Genomic DNA, 21640 nt, shown 5'->3' on the forward strand with positions numbered 1-21640 from the left:
CCCCCCCCCCCCCCCAGACTTATCGACAGATAACCACTGGCCGGCCGGGAAATATAAAGCTAGGTGACCGTGAAGCGATATTCACTGAATTTGACAAAAAGTGTATTGGATTAACATAACTCACTATACCTTCAAGCACATTATGTTCTATCAGCCAGTAACGATGTAGCCATCAGCTAGATATAGCTTAATACTAACATAGGATGTGATGCTTTTCAATAATGTTGTTCTGTACAAGATGTAAGTGACTTTCTGATTTAAAAAAAGCCAGGAAAGCTCAACATGAGACAAGAAGAAGAAGAAGAAGAGTTTTTAATTCAAATAGTTTCTTTTTAGTTACTCAAACTTTTTTGCTATCACAGGCCCAACATGCAACACACAGTTGCCTTGGACACTGCTGTTTGAGAACAGAACGGTATCTTTTTTTTCTCAGAAACTTGGTTGAATATGACGACCACTGCCAAGTGATGTGTGTGTGCGTGCGTGTTTGTGTGTGTGTGTCTGATCAAACCAGAACTACGGAGCTGATATCGGCAGCAGACAAATGAAAAGACAAAAGGAAGCAAAACACCGGACCATGCAGATTTTCCGTGGTTTCAGATTTCTATTTGTTCAGCAAAGAGTTTCAGAGAAGTTACTTGGTCTGTGACTCATGTTGTGACTCAGGAGGCATTGATGTGAGTGATTGCAACTCTCCTACTTCTCAATACTGATTTGCCTTTTAGGCATATTACATTTCTTGTGGGGAAAAAGAAGACAAGCAGCCACTGGACTTCCTCATGATGTATATTCTATATGGTACTGGGGATCTGGTCAATACTTTAGAAAGTGATGATAAATGCAACAAAAAGTCACTGCCTTAACCATCCATCCATTTACATTACACACACTTTTTTACATAGATCTGTAGCACCAAGTGTTGTTGGCTTTGGTAAAGAGTCTACAATTTCAATGTGAGTTAATGTCTCAAAACATACATAGAAAGTGGAAGGAATTGTATCTATCTGTGTATGGCTCACTACTCAAATGTCAAGGACCAACCACTGCTAACGTGCAGCTCCATCCCATTAGCTGAATCTGTTTTTTGTTAAATCCTAACTATATATAATGGAATGTCCTCCTAACAAATAAAAGACCCGAGATCAATGGACAAAAGCCTCTCCCCTTCAAGGAGACTGCTTAAATTAGTATTGAGTTGAATGGTGAGCTCTTTCAACAGGAATGTAAATACGTGTGTAATCATGGATTAGAGTGGAAGGAGGGAGAGAGAGAGCATAGCCTTATCATTTACACAATAACTAAATCAGGTGTCAGTGGTTTTAAGTGATTTTGCAAACTGACTCGGTGACTCATCTCATTGTTTTGGATGCAGATGAGTGTTTACAAAGTTGGCATGGACAGTTTGTGACATGACAGAGTTCAGCCTGCACTACATGGAAATCAAACACATATGAAGAAGCAAGAAGAAAAACATGACAAGTGTGGGCACATAACATATTAATACACATAACGTGATTCTCAAGCATACTACTCTAAATTCACCATTGCGCAAGTTCTGGGCTACAAGGCATTTGCCACTTATTTAAGGCATTGTTATCATACCAACATGAACTGTGGAATGTACATCTAATCTGTATTAGTTTAGGCCTTTTACGCACATCCCCTGCTATATAAGGCATACTTAGACTTGTAAGTGATGTTATTACTGGCGTCGTCAATGTAAAAGTTTGTAAAAAGTGTTTTGGATTATTACGTTATTACAACAACTTTATGGCACCGACTGCGCAAACTTGGAAGTGGTGCAAGCAAGGGTGTAACTGACAAGAGGGGAAATTTCATTGGTTAACCAAGAAGTAAATTTGAACTTCTCGACAAAGACAACTGTCATACTATCATAAATAAACGGTTAAATAAACCGCGTGTTAGATAATATCCACCGTTTCATTGTCGCACGCACTTCGTTATCGCTTTCGGGATCACTTTTTTACTTGTGGTCGAGTTTAGAAAGTTTTGAAAAAGTGGGACGTTTCTTACCGCTCCCGAGTCCCAACAGCCTGCATATATCTCTGGTGAATTTCATGAGAGCAACCATCCAGCATTATCGTCTCAAATATCCCACACAAAAATATTTAAACAATTGTTTAAGTCAGTGTGACCACGTTTGTAACATTGGGACAATCGATATCGAATCTGCGGGAATCTTTTGGTGGTTTAGTCCACTTCCTGAGCGTCAAACGCCGACGCTGGATCCACCCTGAGCTGCGTCTTAAAGAGACAGGACACCGTTATCAATTATTGAACCTTTCAGGTCTAATAGTATAGTGAGTTAATACCAACAGAGAATAACATTTAAATATGCCTTCTAGCGTTTATGAAGAATGATAATAATATTAATAAAAAACAATAATTGCATTATTAATTGAATTGATATACATTTTATTGTCATAACATGACATTTATAATTGTGATACTTGATGTTTATTACAAGTGTAATGGTGGTGAATGTGATGGAACACCCCCATCATATATATTTATTGGTACCTACTGTATGTATTTTCTATTCTTGTATTTACTTTCAAATGTTCTGAACATATAAAAGAAATTCGTTTTCAGTTCAATCTTTCAGCCACTAGGAGGCGGTGTCGCGCGTCATGTAGCGGTGCCGTTATGAGTGTGACAAGTGTTTGTGAAGCAAGGCCGGATTAACAATTTCCGGTACCCCGGGCAACAAGACTCAAGTTTAAACTTCACCAGGGAAAACTGACTTCACCTTCAGAGGCTCTGGGTCAGCTCAGTCATTCCAGTCTTTGTCGGGATGCAGAGCTGCCACCAGGGCCTGAAGTTACCTTTTTTGACCACATGCCACTGTAACTTTTTAACAGCCTCATAAATGTTGCCTCATAAAAGTAAAAAACATAAATTGCTGTGTCTTTATGATCCTATCCTGTCCTATTCATGGTAGCCCACTCATGCCCATTGCGTCATCATCATGTGCTGTAGTGGGGGGCCCCTGATTGGTCCGGGTTTGTAAGCAGCTGCGTACCCTTTTTTACTGATAGTTACACGTCTGAATCACTCAATTCTCACTGCTTACTTGCCAGTGTGGCAGGTAGATTGACAGTGTTACCCTCCAACTGCAAAATTCACCCTCATTTGGCAGGCGGTTGGGTGTTAATTTCAGGCCCTGGCCACCACACCGCAGAAGCTCGTCCTTGCTTTCTGCGCAGAAAGCTACAGACACTGTTTTTTACGTAAGTTGCAAAAATCTGCATATAATTAGGAAAGTGAAGAATGCGTTTATCTAACATAATATTGGACGATGCCCAGGGCCCCTTAGATGTTCTGTGCTCCTGGGTAAGTGACCAGTTACCCTAATGGTTAATCCGACCCAGGGGTAAGGTTGCGCGTTCCACCTTTTTTGCAGATAGAGCAGGTCTAGAACACAGTCTATAATTTACAAAGACCCAACTATTCCAGTAATTCCCCCAAGAGCAAGCTTTTAGTGCAACAGTGACAAGGAAAAACTTCCTTTTAGGCAGATACCTCGGACAGACCCAGGCATCAGTAAAATAAATATAAAAGTAATTTTCTGTCAAAGTATAGGCCTACTTAACTTGTAGAAAACACATTAGGCAACAGTCACCTAACATTAACTTTATTACAACATGAATTTGTTGTTTTCACGTTTATAAAAAAAACACTGAACAGTGTGCTTTTTCACAGAGGGACATTTTGACATGTCATAGTAGGAAAAGCACAGGTGTAAATAATAAAATGAATGATGGCTGGATTCCATTTAGCTGCTTCAGTTTCAGGGTCCTGAGCCTTATGGGACATCTGAATACAACAGAGCCATAGTCAATGTTATTAGTAACACCTATGTTTTCCTACCACGACAAGTCAAAATATTCAGCTGTGAAAAAAAGACCTATGACATTTCTCTAATATCCCATGTAAAACACACCAATGATCATTATGCATAGTTAAAAAAAATGAAAAACGGTAGCTTGATATCCTTTGAATTTATTCATACAAAGTTGTAAAAAGTCCTATTGTGGTTCATTTCCATCATTAGATTAACAGTTAATTTAATTAAGACTAGTTGTCAGTTATTCTCTAAATGGATTTATCATTAGTGTTTAACACCAGGAATGATTGACTAGTGGACTTTTGACACCGACGATCTACAGTATAAAGAGCCTAAAAGCCTCTTTTACTGAGTCTCCCCTCTCTTCTTTCATCCCATGTCACTTGTATTATTGAATCAATCTTTTTCTTTTCAGATATCCTAACAAACAAAATGTGGTGGGGAGACATCTGATCTGATAGATAGTTAGAATGAGTTTTGAAATTATTTTCTCAAATCAGTCAAATTCACACTGATGGGCGGACCACACACTGATGGCATCAGATCTTTCAGCGACGCTTCAGGTCAGCCATGACAGTAAGCGCTGCGTTCCAACCGGGAGAACCCATTACACCACCACCTAAAAAAAATGCATAAAATGGACAAGAAGTAGTCAGTCTTGGCCTGTGTGGATAAATCAGTAATAGCTTATTCAGCCACCTGACATCATCAAGTGACTTATTTAATGCATTAAGGGTCATTAACTTTGCTTTTCTAACTCCAGACAAGTTAACATCAATTATTGTGCTTGCACTACAATATACACAACCAACAGCCACATTTGGAATGCAATATTCAGCTGAGAATTGAGCATTAAAAGCTAACCTGGATGAGAGCCACTGCCACACAGATACAGCCCTTTAATTGGTGAACGATAGTCTGAGAGAGAGGGCAAAGGTCGGGCTAGGTAGAGCTGGTCCAGCGACATTGATCCATGGAAAATATTCTGTAAATACAAAACCAAACTGTTTCTTCATATAGTATATAATGTCATGATAAAAGTAGCCTTGATTAATGACTGCCTCATACAGTAATATGTAAAAAATGTGAGTTTGTCACTTTATGTAGCGGATATGAACTTTGATTCTCATTCATGGGTTGTTGTAAAATTGTCTGTAACCATTAACTGCTTATACAACAGGTCTGTCCCTGAGCAGATAGAGAACAACAGAACACTGCAGAGTACACAAATGCCTTCCTCATCCAGTTGACAGTTGATTGTGTCAAGCAAATCAGTTGCCCAGCTCTACAATGTCTACAGAGTATGTACCCCTCCAGTGAGCCCAAAGATCCTCTCCAGGTCAGGTGGAGCCAAGATGTCCCTGCCCACAACTGACTTTTTAAACCCTGGTGCGTATCGCTCCACCCAGTCAAATACTGTAGAGACAAACACAGGCTTTTATCACTAAAGCAGGTTAATCAGTACACATTTAAATTGTAAAAATCGGTAAACACTGTTCACCAATTTTGGAATCTCACACACATTTAAAGAAAAGGTATAGCCTTAAGATATAAGTCTCATTTTGGGATAACCTTTTTACTTTCTAACTCTTCTACTATCACACAATGTAAAAAAATACATATTCCGTATATATATATATATTTATATTTATATTTATCAATTTAAGGTTAGCCTTAAGCACAGCCTGCTAGAGCTCTTTGATCATTTTGTGTTTCAAACCAGTGTCTGCGTAGGCCTCTCTGTCCTGGTCGGTCCACTCCCTGCCCTCTATGTGGTAGGGGGTGAATTGGGTGAACAGTGACACCACATGGCAGCCAGGGGGAGCCAGAGTAGGATCCAACACAGAGGGGATAGTCATCTCCAGCATGGGTCTACAGCAGTAGGGCATGATAAGACGAGATGGTGGGAATTTGAGATAAAAGAATGTTTTAAAGATACAGGCAGGGGACGATCCAGACACTGTAAACATTTAGGGAGATGTTTACCCCCCCAGTTACAGCAGCTATATGCACTTTTTTTTAAATCATTTGATACAATAGAATAACTTTAAATCTGTATTTGGGGAAAAACATGATAGTTGCCAAGGCAAAATATCAGCTAGAGACTACATCCTATTTTGTACTTAGTTGTTCTCCAACTATCTTCATCATTCTGAAACATACATACAAATGTTGAAGATGAGTAAATCAGAGAGGCTAAAGGGGTGTGACACAAAGTTGAATATATTTTAAAAACATTTGAGGATGGAGCCCCTCAAGGAGGAGAGTTTACGTTTTTTTAGTTATACATTAACTTGATATCAAGTTCAGCAGAGTGTACAGTTTTGTGCACTGTACCGGAAGGCTGGAGCAGGAAAAGTTAACACCTGTTTTCCAGCGCGTTTGTGACGTCAAACATGACACACCAGGAAAAAAACAGACAAGCATACTCATCTATTGACAATGGGAAAGGAGTTTTTCTGCAATTTTAACCGGTTTACTTAAACGCATATACACGCTAAATTATGGCAGGAAATGGTATTAGGGTTGTGTGTTTGCTTATCCAGAGACTATTTGCAGAGCCACTGTCGCTGCAAGCGGAGCTTAACCAGACAATTGTGATTGGTCTGGCAATGCGGGACTATGTTGACATTAATGAATGGAGAAAATATCTACTACAAGGCACATCATATTATTATGTCAAGATATATACGACAAATTTTACAGTGCTATGCCTGTGATATTTACTTCCAGTTGAGTCTTAAGCATGTATGGTCAATTTGGTTTCTGAGTGTATTGTTGAACCTTACTTGAGGAAAACGTGTTATGTGTTAAAGTGTTCACTTGGAAGTCTGAAGCTGAACCTGGCTGAGGGACGTCCATTTATGGCCTCCTTGTATGCAGTCTCCAGGAGCTCCACGCTTTCACAGTTGAGATGAATGGAACATTGATGGTGGGGTCCAGGTTTATCATCTGGTGTGGGAGATGCTAGAAAGTTTGGTAGCTTGTCCACTGCCACTGTAAAATATAAAACAGGTCAGAACAAAGAAAATTACATGGAATGCGCTCTGTGTCGTTTTTTAAATCCATTTTTATTTTTCTATGGTGGGTGCTTAAGTTTCAGCTTACTTAAATATTTGAATTACAATTGGGGTAATCTACAGTGTATCCTCGGATTTTACTAATTTTGGCCGGATATCGGTTGCCTTGGGCTTGCTTTGTGTTGGCATTTTAAACTCCGGTGGATTCATGAGGACTATGGCTAACCTTTGCTCAGATCTCTGCAGAGTAAATCCAGACAGCTAGCTAGACTATCTGGCAAATCTGAGTTTTCTGTTGCATGACTATACAACTTTTAAACGTGCACGTTCCACCAAAACATGTTCCTTCCGAGTCTATTTTGCAGTGGCACCCCAACTTTTCTCCAGTGCTTAGCACCACCCAAGTTGGTTGGGAATGGTTTAAAGAAATGCCAATAAACCAGAGCATGTTTTCTTCCCATCCCCAAATGCTATGTAGAGTAGCCAGACTCTCCTCCAATACGCTTTGGAGGATAGTCTGGCAAAGCTAGACTACAATTAGGGCAACTCTCACTGCAAGGAATATGTTGGGCCTAACACTGCTTACTATTGTTAAGTCTTAGAAGCATATCCACGTACATGTAAACAGGCCACTTATCTCACACTGTAAAAATACTGACATAACTCAATAATGAACAACTAAGAGTTGATCCCTCTTGCTAAACGATCTCTTTGTGGCTTATAGAGTGAGTAGCGACTCTAGAGGTATAGTGAGAGTAAACAAAGTGTCTCCCCTGTGCTTTCTGACCACAGTAGGAAATCTGGAGAAGGAAAAGTTAACTCTCTCCTTGATTTCATGTTGTTTATGGAGAAGCAGAAACAGGAAATGAGTACGGGGAAATGTAACGCTACAGAGAGTATGTCACACGTCAGACTATGGTGCAGAGTCCGTGTCTCCATGAACATACGTACGTAGCCACAGCGTAGATTTAACGCAGAAGCATAAATCACGTTTTACTGTGAAAGTAAACGTAATCATGCTTTGAGGCAGCTTTAAAGAGAAAATGGTCTCTACTTTATCTCAGGAGTGGGAAGATTTTATTTTATTTTGACAGTCAGCACCTTTGGATACGATTGATATATTCATGTATTTTAGCAGTCAAACCATACAGTCTATGGTCAATACACAAGAGCTACCAGCTAATGAAAGATTAGTATATAAAATCAATTAATATGACAGAATCAGAACGGATTTACCATTGATCTTGGTCACAGGTGAGGTGTAGTCTATTTGATCTACGGCTTTGATGAACTCCGGAGAAAGGGCAGCCTAGAATGAAAACAGGAAGCCACATATAAATCATATTGTCTGGTGCCATGATTACATTTAATGTTTATTTCTACATATTACCTGTGGTGTGAGGTTCTTGAAGGTAACATAAGGGGTAGCATTTGATAAAACAACTTTACTGTGGATCTCTGTGCCATCCTTTAGCACCACACCCTTGGCAGCACCATCTGAACCAACCAAGACCTGTCCTACATCCTGCCAAGGATAAATGTTTATGCATAAGGAGGACCAAAATTCCAATGCTAGAATTTAGTTTTCACAAAATAAAGTGCATCAAAATCAGCATAATTAATCAAAACCATATTACCCTCTCAGTGAAAATGTCTACACCATAGGATCGAGCAGACCTGGCAATAGCCTGAGACACGCCTCCCATGCCTCCCTCCACATAACCCCATGCTCCCTTCTCCTTCTCCAGCTCTCCCATTACATGGTGCAAGAGCACATACCTTCAAGGCAAAGTCCATGTTAATTAAAGGTGGTTAAACCTATAGTTACCAGTAGATGTGTTTATTTTGTGCCACATGGCATCATCAAATGTGTCTCACCCACTACCAGGGTTACTTGGACTGGTCATGGCTCCTATCACAGCATCAGTAGCCAGTGTTGCTTTCAGTGGCTCCGACTCAAACCACTGGTTGAGGATCTACAACAACAAAAACCGAATTAGTCACAATGCAGTCAATAGAAAACCCCAATTAATGCCAAACTTAGTGGAAGCTGTGACAAACCTTCATTATTGGAGCAGTTATAATCTCATAAAAATCTGGAATGTCTCTGCCCAGTTTCAAACCTTTAAATCCAAAAACATAACACCATGACTTATTTATTGCAAAACCAAATGAGATAATATAAAAGATCATTTCTCAAGCACACATCCACCAACGCACCACATTTGACAATAGGCATCAGTGTTTTGGCTGCAGCCAGCCTCTTCCTTAGGGATCTAGTGGTAACACCTGGAATGTCAACAGGAGGAGCATCCAAAAGAGGTTGGATAGCTCCCGCTAGCTTCTCAAGGTGTGCAACAAAATCTGGAAAGGCCTGGGTACATTTCAAAGAATGGGGTGAAGATGGGGATGAGCAAAGGGATTATAAGAAAAAAGGCCAGAATAACTTTATACTGGTGGAGGGACAATGAAGAACTTCTTCAGTTCCACTGTGACAAGAGCTTAAATCTGCGCTGAAGTTTAAAGTGCAGAGACATGCACAATACAGTCAACCATTTATTATGGCTGACCTAATGCTAAAATCACCTTAGCGTCCTTCTGTGAGAACTTGCCAATCTCCATTTGGTTCATGGCCATATCTGAGCCCAGGGTGAGAGACCTTGGTGGAGCACGGCTCACCCCCTCCTCCAACAAGGGGGTGAAAGCATGGGGATCCCTCAAATACACATGTAGCCCATATTTCTGAAAACATGTTAACAAAAAATGAAGACCAACTACTTTAAGCCTTCTCATAATATGCAGAATTTAAATATTTTACAACTTTGCTTTGTTTACCTTGAGCTCCAAGTCTGCATATATGTGGGGTCTTAATAAGCTTAGCAAATAGGAACACCTGGAGAAGAGGAAACCTGAACACGAGAGTATTGTTACTCTTACAAGGACAAAATAATACATTCCTTTTAAGCATGACTTAATAAAACACAAATTAACACCTTGTTTTTAATTAGAAATTTGTAAAAGTGAAAAATAATAGTTACAAAACTGTGTGTAACTCCCGCTGATTACACAACATTCATTCAACCCCTAACAGCACATTTGCTAGCAGTCTACAAATATTACACGTTAATTAAACGTGTTAGTAATCTCCCTATATACAGTATCTGTGCATTGAGATGCAACTATGGGTGAGCAATAGTTGTATTTTTTTATTTATTTTTTGGGGACATTTGAGCGAACCAACCCTTTATGACCTTGGTCGAGCCAGGATTGTATCCAAGTCAGAGGCCACCCTACCAGGAAAAATTTCCTCTGTGACAGCAGCTCCTCCCAGCACATGCCTGCGCTCCAGTACTGCTGTCTTCAGTCCTCCCTTTTGAAGATAGGCAGCCTATACACACACACACACACACACACACACACACACACACACACACACACACGCCAAATTCACATCACCTTTACCCAGTTGCTGAACTATATAATGTAGGTGTTGGGAAACATGCATGAACTCACTGCCACTAGTCCATTGTGTCCTGCAATGAAAGATACAATGTCAGACAGTTTTCCTAAAAATACAATTATCCCGTAGAAATTACTGAAAATTCAAAAATCATTGATAGTTTAAGTTTCAAAAACATTGTAGATGGGCACTTTGTGCAGGCTGCTCTCCATACTTTTACAGTCAAGTTGACTTAATCCAACGTTGAACAATTCAGATGAAACTTGCATAACACTTGTAAGACACACATGTATGTAACAGACAGAGCCAAACCACTTCTCTTTGAAGGGTCAAATAGCCTACGTTATTACTTTTGCAAACTTAGCGAAAACTTTGTGTCACTATTGCGTGGAGCATGCAGTTATTATGTAATGCTGTAGCATAGCCTCTGTATTTTCTGCACTTTTCTGCCCAGTCCACAGATCTCACCTCCTCCGATGACCAGAGCGTCATACTGGGATTTTAAAGCGGTGTGGCTGGATCTGGATCTAGTCACTGTCCCGACAATAGCCACAGCCCTCCGTCCACGACCAGTCCACATTGCTGTAGCCATTGCAAGGGTGTGTTATAACATCAATCCCTCCCTTATTCTCTTGCTGCTGCCTTAAGTAGTCTAGGCAAGATCCGGTTTCAGACACTGTCCACATGGTGGCGCAGTTGTTCTATTTAATCCAGCTCCAAAGCCTCGTGTCAAGATTTTCCACAAACACACAACATACAGCAAGCAACACACGACACCCGTGCGTGTGTGTGTGTTGTGTGTGTGTGTGTGTGTGTGTGTGTGTGTGTGTGTGTGTGTGTGTGTGTGTGTGTGTGTGTGTGTGTGCTGTAAAATATGACTTAAGACATGGGCATTCATGAAAAAAACTCCACAACTCTCCAGACTTTATTATCCAGACTTTTTTGGGAAATGTACAAATATGTCAGACTACAATGTGACCAAAATGTGAAAAAAACATTAACTCATCAATGCACATGGGACTTGTTTGTGAAGGCGTTTGTTTTCGGTTTTCACTGACAATATGGGCCTACAAAAAATATCTAAAAAATATATATATTTTATTGAAACATTGCAGCTGAAGCTCTCTCTCTCAGTTGGTTTAGGGATTGGGCTCAAGTCATCTCACAGTAAGGGCCAACCATTAGAGATTTAAGATGAGCTCTTAACAAATAATGGTTTCTTAGTGCTGCTGTTGAAGATGTCATATTGGCCTAGTGGTTCACTTATTGTGCATTAATAAGATAAGAGGCCATAGATCATCTGTGGGCCTGAGCAGCAGTCCAAGGAGTAGACAGAGCCAGTGATCAAGGTGTTAATTGGTACAAAAACAACCAAACACAGCAGAAAAGAATCAAGTTATCGTCTCATCTTGTCTATATAATGTTGATTTTAGACTATGTTTTGCTTAGACAGTGTAAAATAATTCCTGAGGCTTATATAGATTGTGCACTCTCTTGGTGGAGGGAATAAAATGAGGTGTTATGGTGATCTAGAGTTTCCTGCTAGACCTAACATGTCTCTCCCTTGGTGTATTAGAGTAGTATTAGTTTCAGGGAAGAGAAATTATCCTGATAGGCTCTCTGCTTGGTTTTTTCTTTAAGGAACGTCTGCGGACAACAGCCAATCAACCTTAACTAGATCAGAAGCAGGAGAATTTGTTCTTGTAAGCAGAAATTAACACATCATTCCCCTTTGTCGGCAGAAATTCAACACTACAGCCCTTGAAGGCTCTCCCAGGCAATAAAAGGAGAAAATGTAATTATGTTATAACAGTGCCGCACCAAAACACAATTACCTCATTTTCTGGAGAAAAAAAAGTGAGCCATTTTCCTTCACGGTGAGAGGTTCACTGGTGAAGATGTTAAGCCTGGAGACATTTATCTGTCAGCTTTTAGCAATACTAATTATCAAATATAAGCTAGCATATCATAAAAGGTGTTACTGTGCATTTGTGAGTATCTTGCTACACTGAGGACATCTTGAACATGTTCAATTTAGAATTGATTTTAAGATGCAGGGACCCATAGGAGAGAGGCCAGGATTGGGGTGATGAGCTGTCATCTGTTAAAACCAGTACAGATTTTTACAATTGTTAAGCAACAGTAGGCACAACTGAAGCTACATGTGCAAAACTGAAACTACAGTCTGTATTAGCAATAGTCACCTGAGCTGAACGTTCCACATCTCCTGCCAAACTCATTCCAAGAAACACAACTCTTAACACGACTCAAAACAGGCTCAGTGCACAAAACACTATGAACAGTCCTCACTGAGGTAACACACACTGTCACTCAGAACACACTGACACTAAAAACACTAGCATTAATCACCAATACAGAAATTACTAACTTTTCATCTCTACAGTTTGGACAATTTGAGTGACTTCACACTACTCGATAGTTTCTTTAAAGAAAATATATAGTTGTCAACATTTTCCAATTTTCATGTAAGGTAAACATGAAGGAATGAAAATCAGCAGTTTGCTTCAATTTCACCTCCATTGCTTTCTAAATTGTAAGAATGCAGTTTTACTATAGTAACGGCTGAGTGTTTTTCAAATTTTTTCTAGCTGTATATAACCTTGGACATCTGACCTGGGCATAGTGGTATCTTTACTTGTTTCTCCAACAGATAATTGTTTAATTCTTATTTGGTGTTTGTGTGTACAAAAAAGCCTTTCTGAGCGTTCTCTCTATAAATACCCTGTATGTTCACTAAGTAGTATAAAACATGACACCTGCTTAGGCTTTCAGCTACAATTGAAATAAGAGGTGTTTGATAGGCACCAGACAGAAATATATTCTGTTAACAGTTTTGACAGCCGTGTTTTAGCATTTTAACAAAATGCTGTAAATCCACAGTGTTGTGTGGGTTGATGTTAAGCCGTGGGTTAAGTTTGTAGAGCTTTGAAAACTGTGTTCAAGCAATGAAAAACAAACTAGAGTTTGGTCCATATAAACTGCTGCAGTGCTGACTGAAGTTGGAGTTTTGCACCTGTGATTCCAGTTGTGCCCACTGTCGTCTAGCAATCAAAAACAACTGTAAGAAGCCTGATCTGCTGCATTCTGAACTAGTTGGAGGTGCGAGAGTGACTTTCCGTTGCTGTCAGAAAGGCAGTAGTCAAGTCTGGAGAAGATAAAAGCATAAATTACTTGAACAGATATAACTTTAGTTCTGGCAGTGAGAGCCACATAACTGGGTTTGAAGTCTTCACCAAAATGCTATCATCATGAAAGGCATGTCCATTACCCAATAGTGTCAGTAGGACTTGGGCATAGTAACCAATCAGAGACAATTTCCTCATCGCGGCCTGTAGTGGGGCTATGGCATCGGTTTGTATTTGTCCGCCGCGGCCTCCCTTCCTGCTTGGACCTAGCAGGGATGAAGAGGCGGGGAACTGTCTAGCAAGCAAGACTCTGCGATACCATACCACCACACGGGAATGTAAAACTTCAGGTCTGCGATCACTCACAATACGCCGTGTATGCGTGCCTAAATACCGAACATTTAACCTGTTTTCTAATGGAAGCAGATGGATTTGTGAGAAAGCGTCGGATGACAGCGGAGACTACAGGCAATGATACCGGGGTTGCTGGTGCATCTGCCGGGGCAGAAGTTCGATGGCTGGGGGGCAGATTCTGGGGAGTTTCGGAAAGTATCGTGGGAAGCCTGACACCCCGGATCGGAGGGGAAACGGAGCTACAGACTGTTGATTTTATCCGTAGTGCACAAGATGCACAAACAGAAGACACTGAACCAGACTATGAGGGTTTGCCACAGGGAGCCTCCACTAGCACCCACATGTTGGCTGGAGCCGTGGCGGGGATCATGGAGCATTGCCTCATGTTCCCAATCGACTGTGTCAAGGTAGCACAGCTCTGTGGCTAACCAGTTGACCCACAACCTTTTATGAATGTCCAGTGCTTTCACAGCCTGATCTCTGTTGTGTTCTGTGCACGTTATTCTTGTAACCAACGTGTTTGTTAGCATAGCTTATTAGCTTACTTGCTAACCTTAACACGCTGCAGTACTGACGGCTGTAAGGACAAGGTCAGTGTGTTCAATACATCCCTACTAGCTAGCTAACTTGTTAGCATGCTTTTATAAATTAAGCACTACAAACTTTGGCTAGTGGCTAGTTATGACAACTTTTAGCAAGGTCAAACACGACCTAATTTGGTCTTTGAGTAAAACTACTAGCTAAACATCAAATCAATATGTTGTCAGTGCCTCAGGCCAATAGGTTAGTACCTACGTAGTTAATTAATGTGTATCGGAAGTTAACTAACGCTACGTTCACTAGCTAACGTTAGTCTTAATAAGGGGAATGCGTTATTATTTCCAGCTGCAACAGTAGTTCTGGGAGACCAAAGCTGTACTCTGTTTACAAAACAATGGGGGAAGGTTTAATGTTGTTTTGAGTAACTTAAACCTTCTGTAACTAGTCTTACAATACAAGACACACACAGCTTAAATGAATTACACTGCAACGTTGATTCATTTTGGCCCTTCAGTCCATCTGTTGCTACATTCCTAACACACAGTTTGCTAGTTTCATAAAGTCTGGCTGCACAGTTTCACTTACCATAACCAATTGTATACAAAGGTCTTTTGATCACATGCGATCTCATGCAACTTCATTAGGACAGTTCTTCTTACGATATGGTCTTTTTATGTTAAGTATAAGTTTATTTAGTTTTTAACTTAAACATAGCAATAGAGGCATAAACTAGCCAAGAGGTCAACTAGATGGGACCATGCAGCAGTTATCATTGTATAACGCAGGCACAGGGTCAGACAGATGGGGCAAGTGGCAATGAGCTTAGTAGAGTCAGCTGTTAATGTCAGACTGAAACGCTGTACAGCCATGTCTCTTCCACCTGTAGCCTTACTCTATTGCCGCCTGTCCAGCCCTAAACCTGGACAATACTTATTTACTCATATAGTTTACAGAATGTAATCAGTGCCTGCTACTCTGCTATTGTATCTCAACATCTTTCCAGTAGAGATTAGTGGCAGCATGCAAAATGAAGTCTACTGCACTTAAACAGCTACACATTTACACAGAAAAATCTGCAGAAAACTGAAAAAATATTTGAGATTCATCCGACATATGCCTTTTTTTTATCTAGATGTTTTCCCCTACACCAAATAAAGACTTTACTCCTGTACAATAAGCCTCTCACTTAAGAGATTGTTGTGTAATTATAGTTTAGAATTGGCTGTTATTTGCTCCTAAAAGCATCCTTAATCCCAGTAATTGGTTGTGGATTTTAAAAAGCGTGTTGCATTTCTAGGTCTGCCAGTGTTTGTACTGCACTATGCACATTACTGGATTTACAGTTTTAGAATTACAGTAATACAGTATTAAATTTGTCAATGAAGAAATCAAGAAGTCTTCGGGGTTTGCTCCAAAGAGTGGTTGATGTGGTGTTTTCACTAGGCACAAAGTTTGTCCGCAGAGTTTGTCCATTCAGCTGGAAGTTTGGTATTCAGAGATAATGTCACTGTTTGTTTCTCAGAGACAGACACGCTTACTCAGTGCGACTCCAGGCAATGCTCTCTACATCCAAATGGCAGGTTACAGCAACACCGATTACTTGCACTTGTTTCTTGGGTCATGCTTTTATAATCTTTTGATTTATGTCAGTGTTTGTGTGTGTGTGTGTGTGTGTGTGTGTGTGTGTGTGTGTGTGTGTGTGTGTGTGTGTGTGTGTGTGTGTTAAGAGGAAGAGAGAAATGTGTGCTTCAGGGTCAGTAGGAAAAAAGAGTTCACAGGAAGTCAGCCTATGTCCTCTTGTGACCTTGGAGCTTGTCACTCCATACTTCCTTCTATTCAATTCTGCATGTACACCACACACAATGTCGAACACCTCATTTCCCTTTGACCCCTTATTTACACTGCAGTCTAATTAGGACTCTCTTCATTGCCGTGCCATTATTTGCTATATAAGGCAGACATATGCCAAGACTTAAATTATTAGTGACATTCTATTTCTATATAAAATTCAGTAAAGATATTACTAAACTTAATACTGAGCCCTGGTGGGTAAATAGGAAGGAAAAACACTGTTGACTTTGACTTTGCTACATTCACCTTTTCCTCTTTTCTAGACACGCATGCAGAGCCTCCAGCCTGAGCCCGCAGCCCGCTACAGGAATGTGATGGATGCTCTTCGCCGAATTGTAGCCACAGAGGGAGTCTGGCGGCCAATGAGAGGGCTGAATGTAACGGCAATTGGAGCGGGACCTGCCCATGCCCTCTACTTTGCCAGCTATGAGAAACTCAAAAAGACTCTAAGTGATGTCATACACCCAGGGGCTAACAGCCATTTGGCTAATGGTACCATAAAACATACATTACACATTAACAGTGAGATGTACTGTAGATGTACAGATCCTATATCTCAACTTTGAGATACTTTAAGATAGGTTGATATGTAGGACTTGTCCAACCCTAATGCCAAACACCATCAGTGTGATTTCGATGGAGCTGCTGACTCGGCCTAATCCGTGTATAGCACAGACATGGCCTGACTAGTTCTAAAAAAACAACAATCAGACAACAGACAATCAGATTGGAAAGAGCTTTTCCTAGCTATAGTGGCTATAGTTGTACACTGTTACCCCTATTTTCCACAAGGCACGTCTGTGCTGCGTTCCGGAGGTGCCGCGTGCCCCATGAGCAATCACGGAAATTCAAGTTAAAGCGTGATATCCGCGTCGCGGCATGTCCCAGAAGCGTGTGTGAAGCGGCTGTCCACTCCACTAAAGATACGCGAGCCATGGGGAGTTCAGACAGCCAAGCAGGAAGTAAAACAGCGAAAACATCCAGTCAACTTACCGCTTCTGAGACGCTCCTGCTGCGGTATGGGGTGTGGCAGTAGCCGAAACAAAACTGCCGGAACGCAACACAGTCTCTCTTGGTGGAAAAATCAGGGTTAGGAAGTGTTAGGCCTGTCACTGGCTTTTAGAAAAGGTAAACCGTTTTTCTTATGTGAGTCAGGTTCAGAAAGGTAACCTTGGCTACAAGTAGAAAGTTCCAAACAAAGATTCAATTTGAAAACCTTGCTCTGAATATCAACCATTTTCTTATTCCTTGTTCTCCATACTCTCTCTCTCTCTCTCTCTCTCTCTCTCTCTCTCTCTCTCTCTCTCTCTCTCTCTCTCTCTCTCTCTCTCTCTCTCTCTCTTCGTTCTTTTCCAGTTTAGTGGGAGGCTGGGTAAGTCCTCTTTCTCCCATCTCATCTGCTCTCTCTCCTAGCTGGTCCTGTCTTTTTAAGCTTTTGGTCTAAACCTCTCAAAAGAGCAATGAACTGCCTCGTCCACCAGGTGTCTCTCTTTGCTCAGGTTGGGCCACCTGTTTTAAGTCAGGCGTGATCTCTAATTTACTTACACCTATGCAATTTTCTGAATTTGCACAATTCTGCTATAATGACATATTGTTTTCAGCATGACCTCTGCAGCTTTAAGCAATTAGACTGGGACATGATCAAAGGGATTCATTCTGTTGCAAGTGCAGCTTATTTTTCATTCTCATTTCTGTGCCCTTTTACTGCATTCTCTCTTTTCCTTCTTTATTCTTCATAATTATCTTAATTGTTAGTAACTATGAGGTGTATTTGTTTCAGGAACAGCTGGGTGTGCGGCCACACTGCTTCACGATGCAGTCATGAACCCAGCGGAAGGTAAGAACAACATCTTTCACCACAGAATTAGGAGGGGTATTAAGCTATTTTCTTTCTCAAAACAAAAGTTTGCCATACAGGAATTTCTGAGAAGAAACGTACAGGTGCCACGCCTGGGCCAACCGTCTTCCCATGTTGGCCTTAACCATGCAGTCTCACATATTGACTTTACAGCTGCTTCTTGTCCACCTGCCCGAATATGTTAGTAGAAGGACACTGGTCAGAGTCCTCGTGTGCAGCTGTTAGATGGGGTGCAGCTGTCTGAGCAAATGCTATCAAAGTGACACAGTACATCTTTGGGTTTTTTGAAACTTCATGTGCTTTAAAGACATGTTTACAGCATGCAACAACTTACTCAATTCTTTTCTTTTTCTATCTTTGTCACCTTCATACTGCTAACCCTGGACACATCTGGGCCTCTCCTTCATCAATACATCTACCCATGTGTATCTAGTTGTGAAGCAGCGCATGCAGATGTATAATTCACCCTATGGCGGCGTGATGGACTGTATACGCGCCGTGTGGCAGAAAGAGGGCCCTGCTGCCTTCTACCGCAGTTACACCACCCAGCTCACCATGAACGTGCCCTTCCAGGCGCTCCACTTCATGACCTATGAGTACCTCCAGGAGCTGCTCAACCCCCACAGACAGTACAATCCCTCATCCCACATGTTGTCCGGAGCTTTGGCTGGAGCCATTGCAGCTGCGGCAACCACACCTCTGGATGTCTGCAAGACCCTGCTCAACACCCAGGAGTCTCTGACCCTGGGCCAGGGCCAAGGAGCCCACAGACACATCTCAGGCCTGGCCCATGCCTTTCGGACGGTTTACAGGCTGGGCGGCCTGCAGGGGTTCTTCAGGGGAGTCCAGGCGAGGATCATCTACCAGATGCCCTCCACAGCCATCAGCTGGTCGGTCTATGAGTTCTTCAAGTATGGACTCACCAAGCACCAGCACAACAAGAGGAGAGCGCAGCACATGGAGGCTGAGATTTAGAGATCTGAGATCTCCTATGTTTATTCTCATCTAATATTGTTCTGTTCTCCCTGTGAGGAGAAGATCAAGTCAATACGCACATAGAATCTGACTAAAATTCACCTCAGTTGTCCCATCATTTTCAGACATAGCAGATAAGAAAGACCACTTCAAAGACAGTTTGAGTTGTTGTATTTCTGCTACACTATTTCAAGACTAGATATGGTTTGGGTAATGTTTTTTCTCTCCACTTACACAGTACGATAGTATATAGTATTATAATTTTTTTTAAGCCATTCTAGTCAACACTTCATTTGTCCAAATGGAGTGTCAAGATCCCAAACAGTTTAAGTTGGAAAGGTAGTCAGCAGAGGGCACTAGTGTCACTTTGTTAGCTCTCTTGTAGTTTTATAAGATTTGCTTTTCTAGAACCAGATTACTATTTTCACCCATCCATGCCTTCAGTTTGCATATGAAAATTATAACTGACTCCTGATACGGACCCCTTTCTAGATTTATGAATACATTTGTTTTGCTTTTTTAACATCATAACAGAATATTCTCACAGTAATCCTAGACAAGTTCACTTTCTAGTTTGGGCTAGACACAGGGATTCAGTAAACATGTCTTTTATTTGATCCAATTTAAATGTATGTCAGCCATTTAGAATCGAAAGCAAATTTACCCAATATAGTAGCTGACAACATTGTGTTGTTACACAAGAGAGAGCAAGAGTTCGGTCATCTGTGTGGATCTTGATAAATTGACATGTGTAACTTTAAATGCAGTCCAGTAGTATTTGATGGTTTCAGAATAACAGAAAAACCATAGACCAGATGTGGGCTTCCATTTTTGCTTTTGGTTATAAATGATTCAAATTATTTTCAAATTAAGTTCAAGATTGTTCCCTATGATATCATTTCTGGGGTATCTGAAAAGTGTTTAATTTATTATTAATAATTTTGGTCACTATATGAAATCCCCCTCCCCCCAACACACACCATTAATGCCTTGTGTACGTGTTTGGCAGAGCAGACCAGGGCAATATTAAGACGGTTATTTCTAACTGTAGCTGTCAGGCAGTTTTCACCTTGTGAACTACTGAGTTTCAATATCTGTACTTGACCGCAACAGTTGTGTACAATGCACTGTGCCCAACAGGAGTTCAATATCCCACAAGATAACGTATCTGTTCCCCCATTAATTACACATCATTGGAAGCGGTCATTCTTATTGATTGATGTCTGATTGTTTCGGACACTGAATTGCACTCATTGAATAAAGACTGTGCAGTGAGGCTTTACTCACTGCTCATAAATAATGCAAGCCCTCTTTTGATTTCTTAAAATATGTCCTGAATACTTTGCTATGTGAAGATGAGTTAGATTGTTCTTGCCCATTCACCTGTCATACAACACGACAAGTCCATATTGTCTGTATAATCTGGGTGTGTATAAAAAAATTCTTTAATCTTTGTTTTTGTGCTGAATAGAAACTAAAGAATGGGATGGATGAACGAGACAGTGCCCTAAGCCACATCTGTACTGCCAAAAACACAAAGTGAGTTTGTTTTGTGTTTTCAGGTATTATTTATTTTTAGTTTGAGGCAGGTACAGTTTAGTCTTGAACACAGGTGCAGATTTCAACTTTGACCCGTAAGAGTGAAAACAAACTTGTGGACACATTGGCTGCTACAAACAGCCGGTAGAGTGAAGCTTTGGAATTCAGCAAATGATGCATGGTAAAGTAAAAGTTGATCACCTTAAAAAGCAAAAAAGGACTGAAAAGTAGATTGGATATTGAAAAACTATATTGCCTTTAGGGCCTAAAATGGTAAATCACACAAAGACCTGTCCTATTATGCTATGACTTCTAGAGCTAGCAGGCCTCTATTCCTTTAAGACTAATGATCATGTTGATGGTCAAAATTGCAGGAGAAGAAAAGGGATTTTGAGACATAAGAGAATCATCGGGGACAATAATTGTGTTGGAATAAAGAGTCAAATACATTTCCTTACAAAAAATGTAGGGACTCAACTTCCAACAATAGTCAACAACACCATTTTAATTTAGAATCCATTAGAATCATTAAACCTGTAGGGGTGAGTACATCACGTTTGAAAGTATCATCCTTAGGATATAATAAAGTATGAGAAGAATGCTGTAGTGCTAGTATATACTTTTATTATCTTACTTGTGGCCTAAACGTCTATGTCAAATGTTATTGTTTTTGATCTTCATCTGTGTACAAAATACATCACATAACAGAACTCCTGTAATGGTGTCTGCTTATAACAGGGTTAGGTGAGGTTGTTAACCAATTGCCACTGCACTGCAGAGTAAGGTCTGGCCCCTCCACACATACACTCCTAAAAAGAAGAAAAAACGGCATGGGTTGTTTGCATTTTTTTTTAAACCATTCACATACATCTTGGCCGGCACTAAGCTCCGGTCGCAGCAATGGTGTGTCTGCAAATTAGTCTCGGGAAGGAATTTGTTTTGGTGGAACGTTTGCTCCTGCGAAAGAAAACGCAACAAAAACTATTAGATAAAGTTTACTGTTCACACAGTACTGTAACGCAAGCTATT

At 40.7% G+C, this 21640-nt stretch overlaps 3 protein-coding genes across 3 annotated transcripts in view; 1 reads left to right on the forward strand and 2 right to left on the reverse strand.

Moving 5' to 3' along the window:
* Positions 1-2256, reverse strand: part of zgc:123010 (uncharacterized protein LOC641500 homolog) — an 8979-nt gene extending 6723 nt beyond the window's left edge. The window contains exon 1 of the mRNA XM_034898586.1: positions 2035-2256. Within this exon, the coding sequence (XP_034754477.1) occupies positions 2035-2092 (58 nt within the window). The 5' untranslated portion in view covers positions 2093-2256. The remainder of the gene's footprint in view (positions 1-2034) is intronic.
* A 1751-nt stretch (positions 2257-4007) lies between these two features.
* On the reverse strand, positions 4008-11040 carry pyroxd2 (pyridine nucleotide-disulphide oxidoreductase domain 2). Its single transcript, XM_034898878.1, has 16 exons — positions 10817-11040; positions 10402-10421; positions 10183-10276; positions 9724-9797; positions 9475-9630; positions 9109-9262; positions 8950-9011; positions 8767-8864; positions 8526-8667; positions 8279-8413; positions 8125-8197; positions 6712-6865; positions 5589-5740; positions 5178-5284; positions 4733-4853; positions 4008-4487 (listed from the first exon to the last, which is right to left on the reverse strand). Exons 1-16 carry the CDS (start codon positions 10938-10940, stop codon positions 4417-4419), a joined length of 1737 nt encoding a protein of 578 aa, XP_034754769.1. The 5' UTR covers positions 10941-11040; the 3' UTR covers positions 4008-4416.
* Positions 11041-13704: 2664 nt separating this feature from the next.
* On the forward strand, positions 13705-20374 carry slc25a28 (solute carrier family 25 member 28). The gene is made up of 4 exons (XM_034898411.1): positions 13705-14255; positions 16503-16731; positions 18020-18076; positions 18531-20374. Exons 1-4 carry the CDS (start codon positions 13911-13913, stop codon positions 19070-19072), a joined length of 1173 nt encoding a protein of 390 aa, XP_034754302.1. The 5' UTR covers positions 13705-13910; the 3' UTR covers positions 19073-20374.
* The last annotated feature ends 1266 nt before the right edge of the window (positions 20375-21640 follow it).

Source organism: Etheostoma cragini, chromosome 17 (assembly GCF_013103735.1).
Source record: "Etheostoma cragini isolate CJK2018 chromosome 17, CSU_Ecrag_1.0, whole genome shotgun sequence".
Lineage (NCBI taxonomy): Eukaryota > Metazoa > Chordata > Actinopteri > Perciformes > Percidae > Etheostoma > Etheostoma cragini.

Excerpts from the sequence above, each read along its gene's own strand:
- pyroxd2 (XM_034898878.1), bottom strand. The coding sequence starts at position 10,940 with ATGGCTACAGCAATGTGGACTGGTCGTGGACGGAGGGCTGTGGCTATT. Across the intron at positions 10,277-10,401 it reads GACACAATGGACTAGTGGCA|GCTGCCTATCTTCAAAAGGG; the intron begins GTGAGTTCATGC and ends GTGTGTGTATAG. Across the intron at positions 9,798-10,182 it reads CACAGAGGAAATTTTTCCTG|GTTTCCTCTTCTCCAGGTGT; the intron begins GTAGGGTGGCCT and ends TCTCGTGTTCAG.
- slc25a28 (XM_034898411.1), top strand. The coding sequence starts at position 13,911 with ATGGAAGCAGATGGATTTGTGAGAAAGCGTCGGATGACAGCGGAGACT. Across the intron at positions 14,256-16,502 it reads TCCCAATCGACTGTGTCAAG|ACACGCATGCAGAGCCTCCA; the intron begins GTAGCACAGCTC and ends CCTCTTTTCTAG. Across the intron at positions 16,732-18,019 it reads TAACAGCCATTTGGCTAATG|GAACAGCTGGGTGTGCGGCC; the intron begins GTACCATAAAAC and ends TATTTGTTTCAG.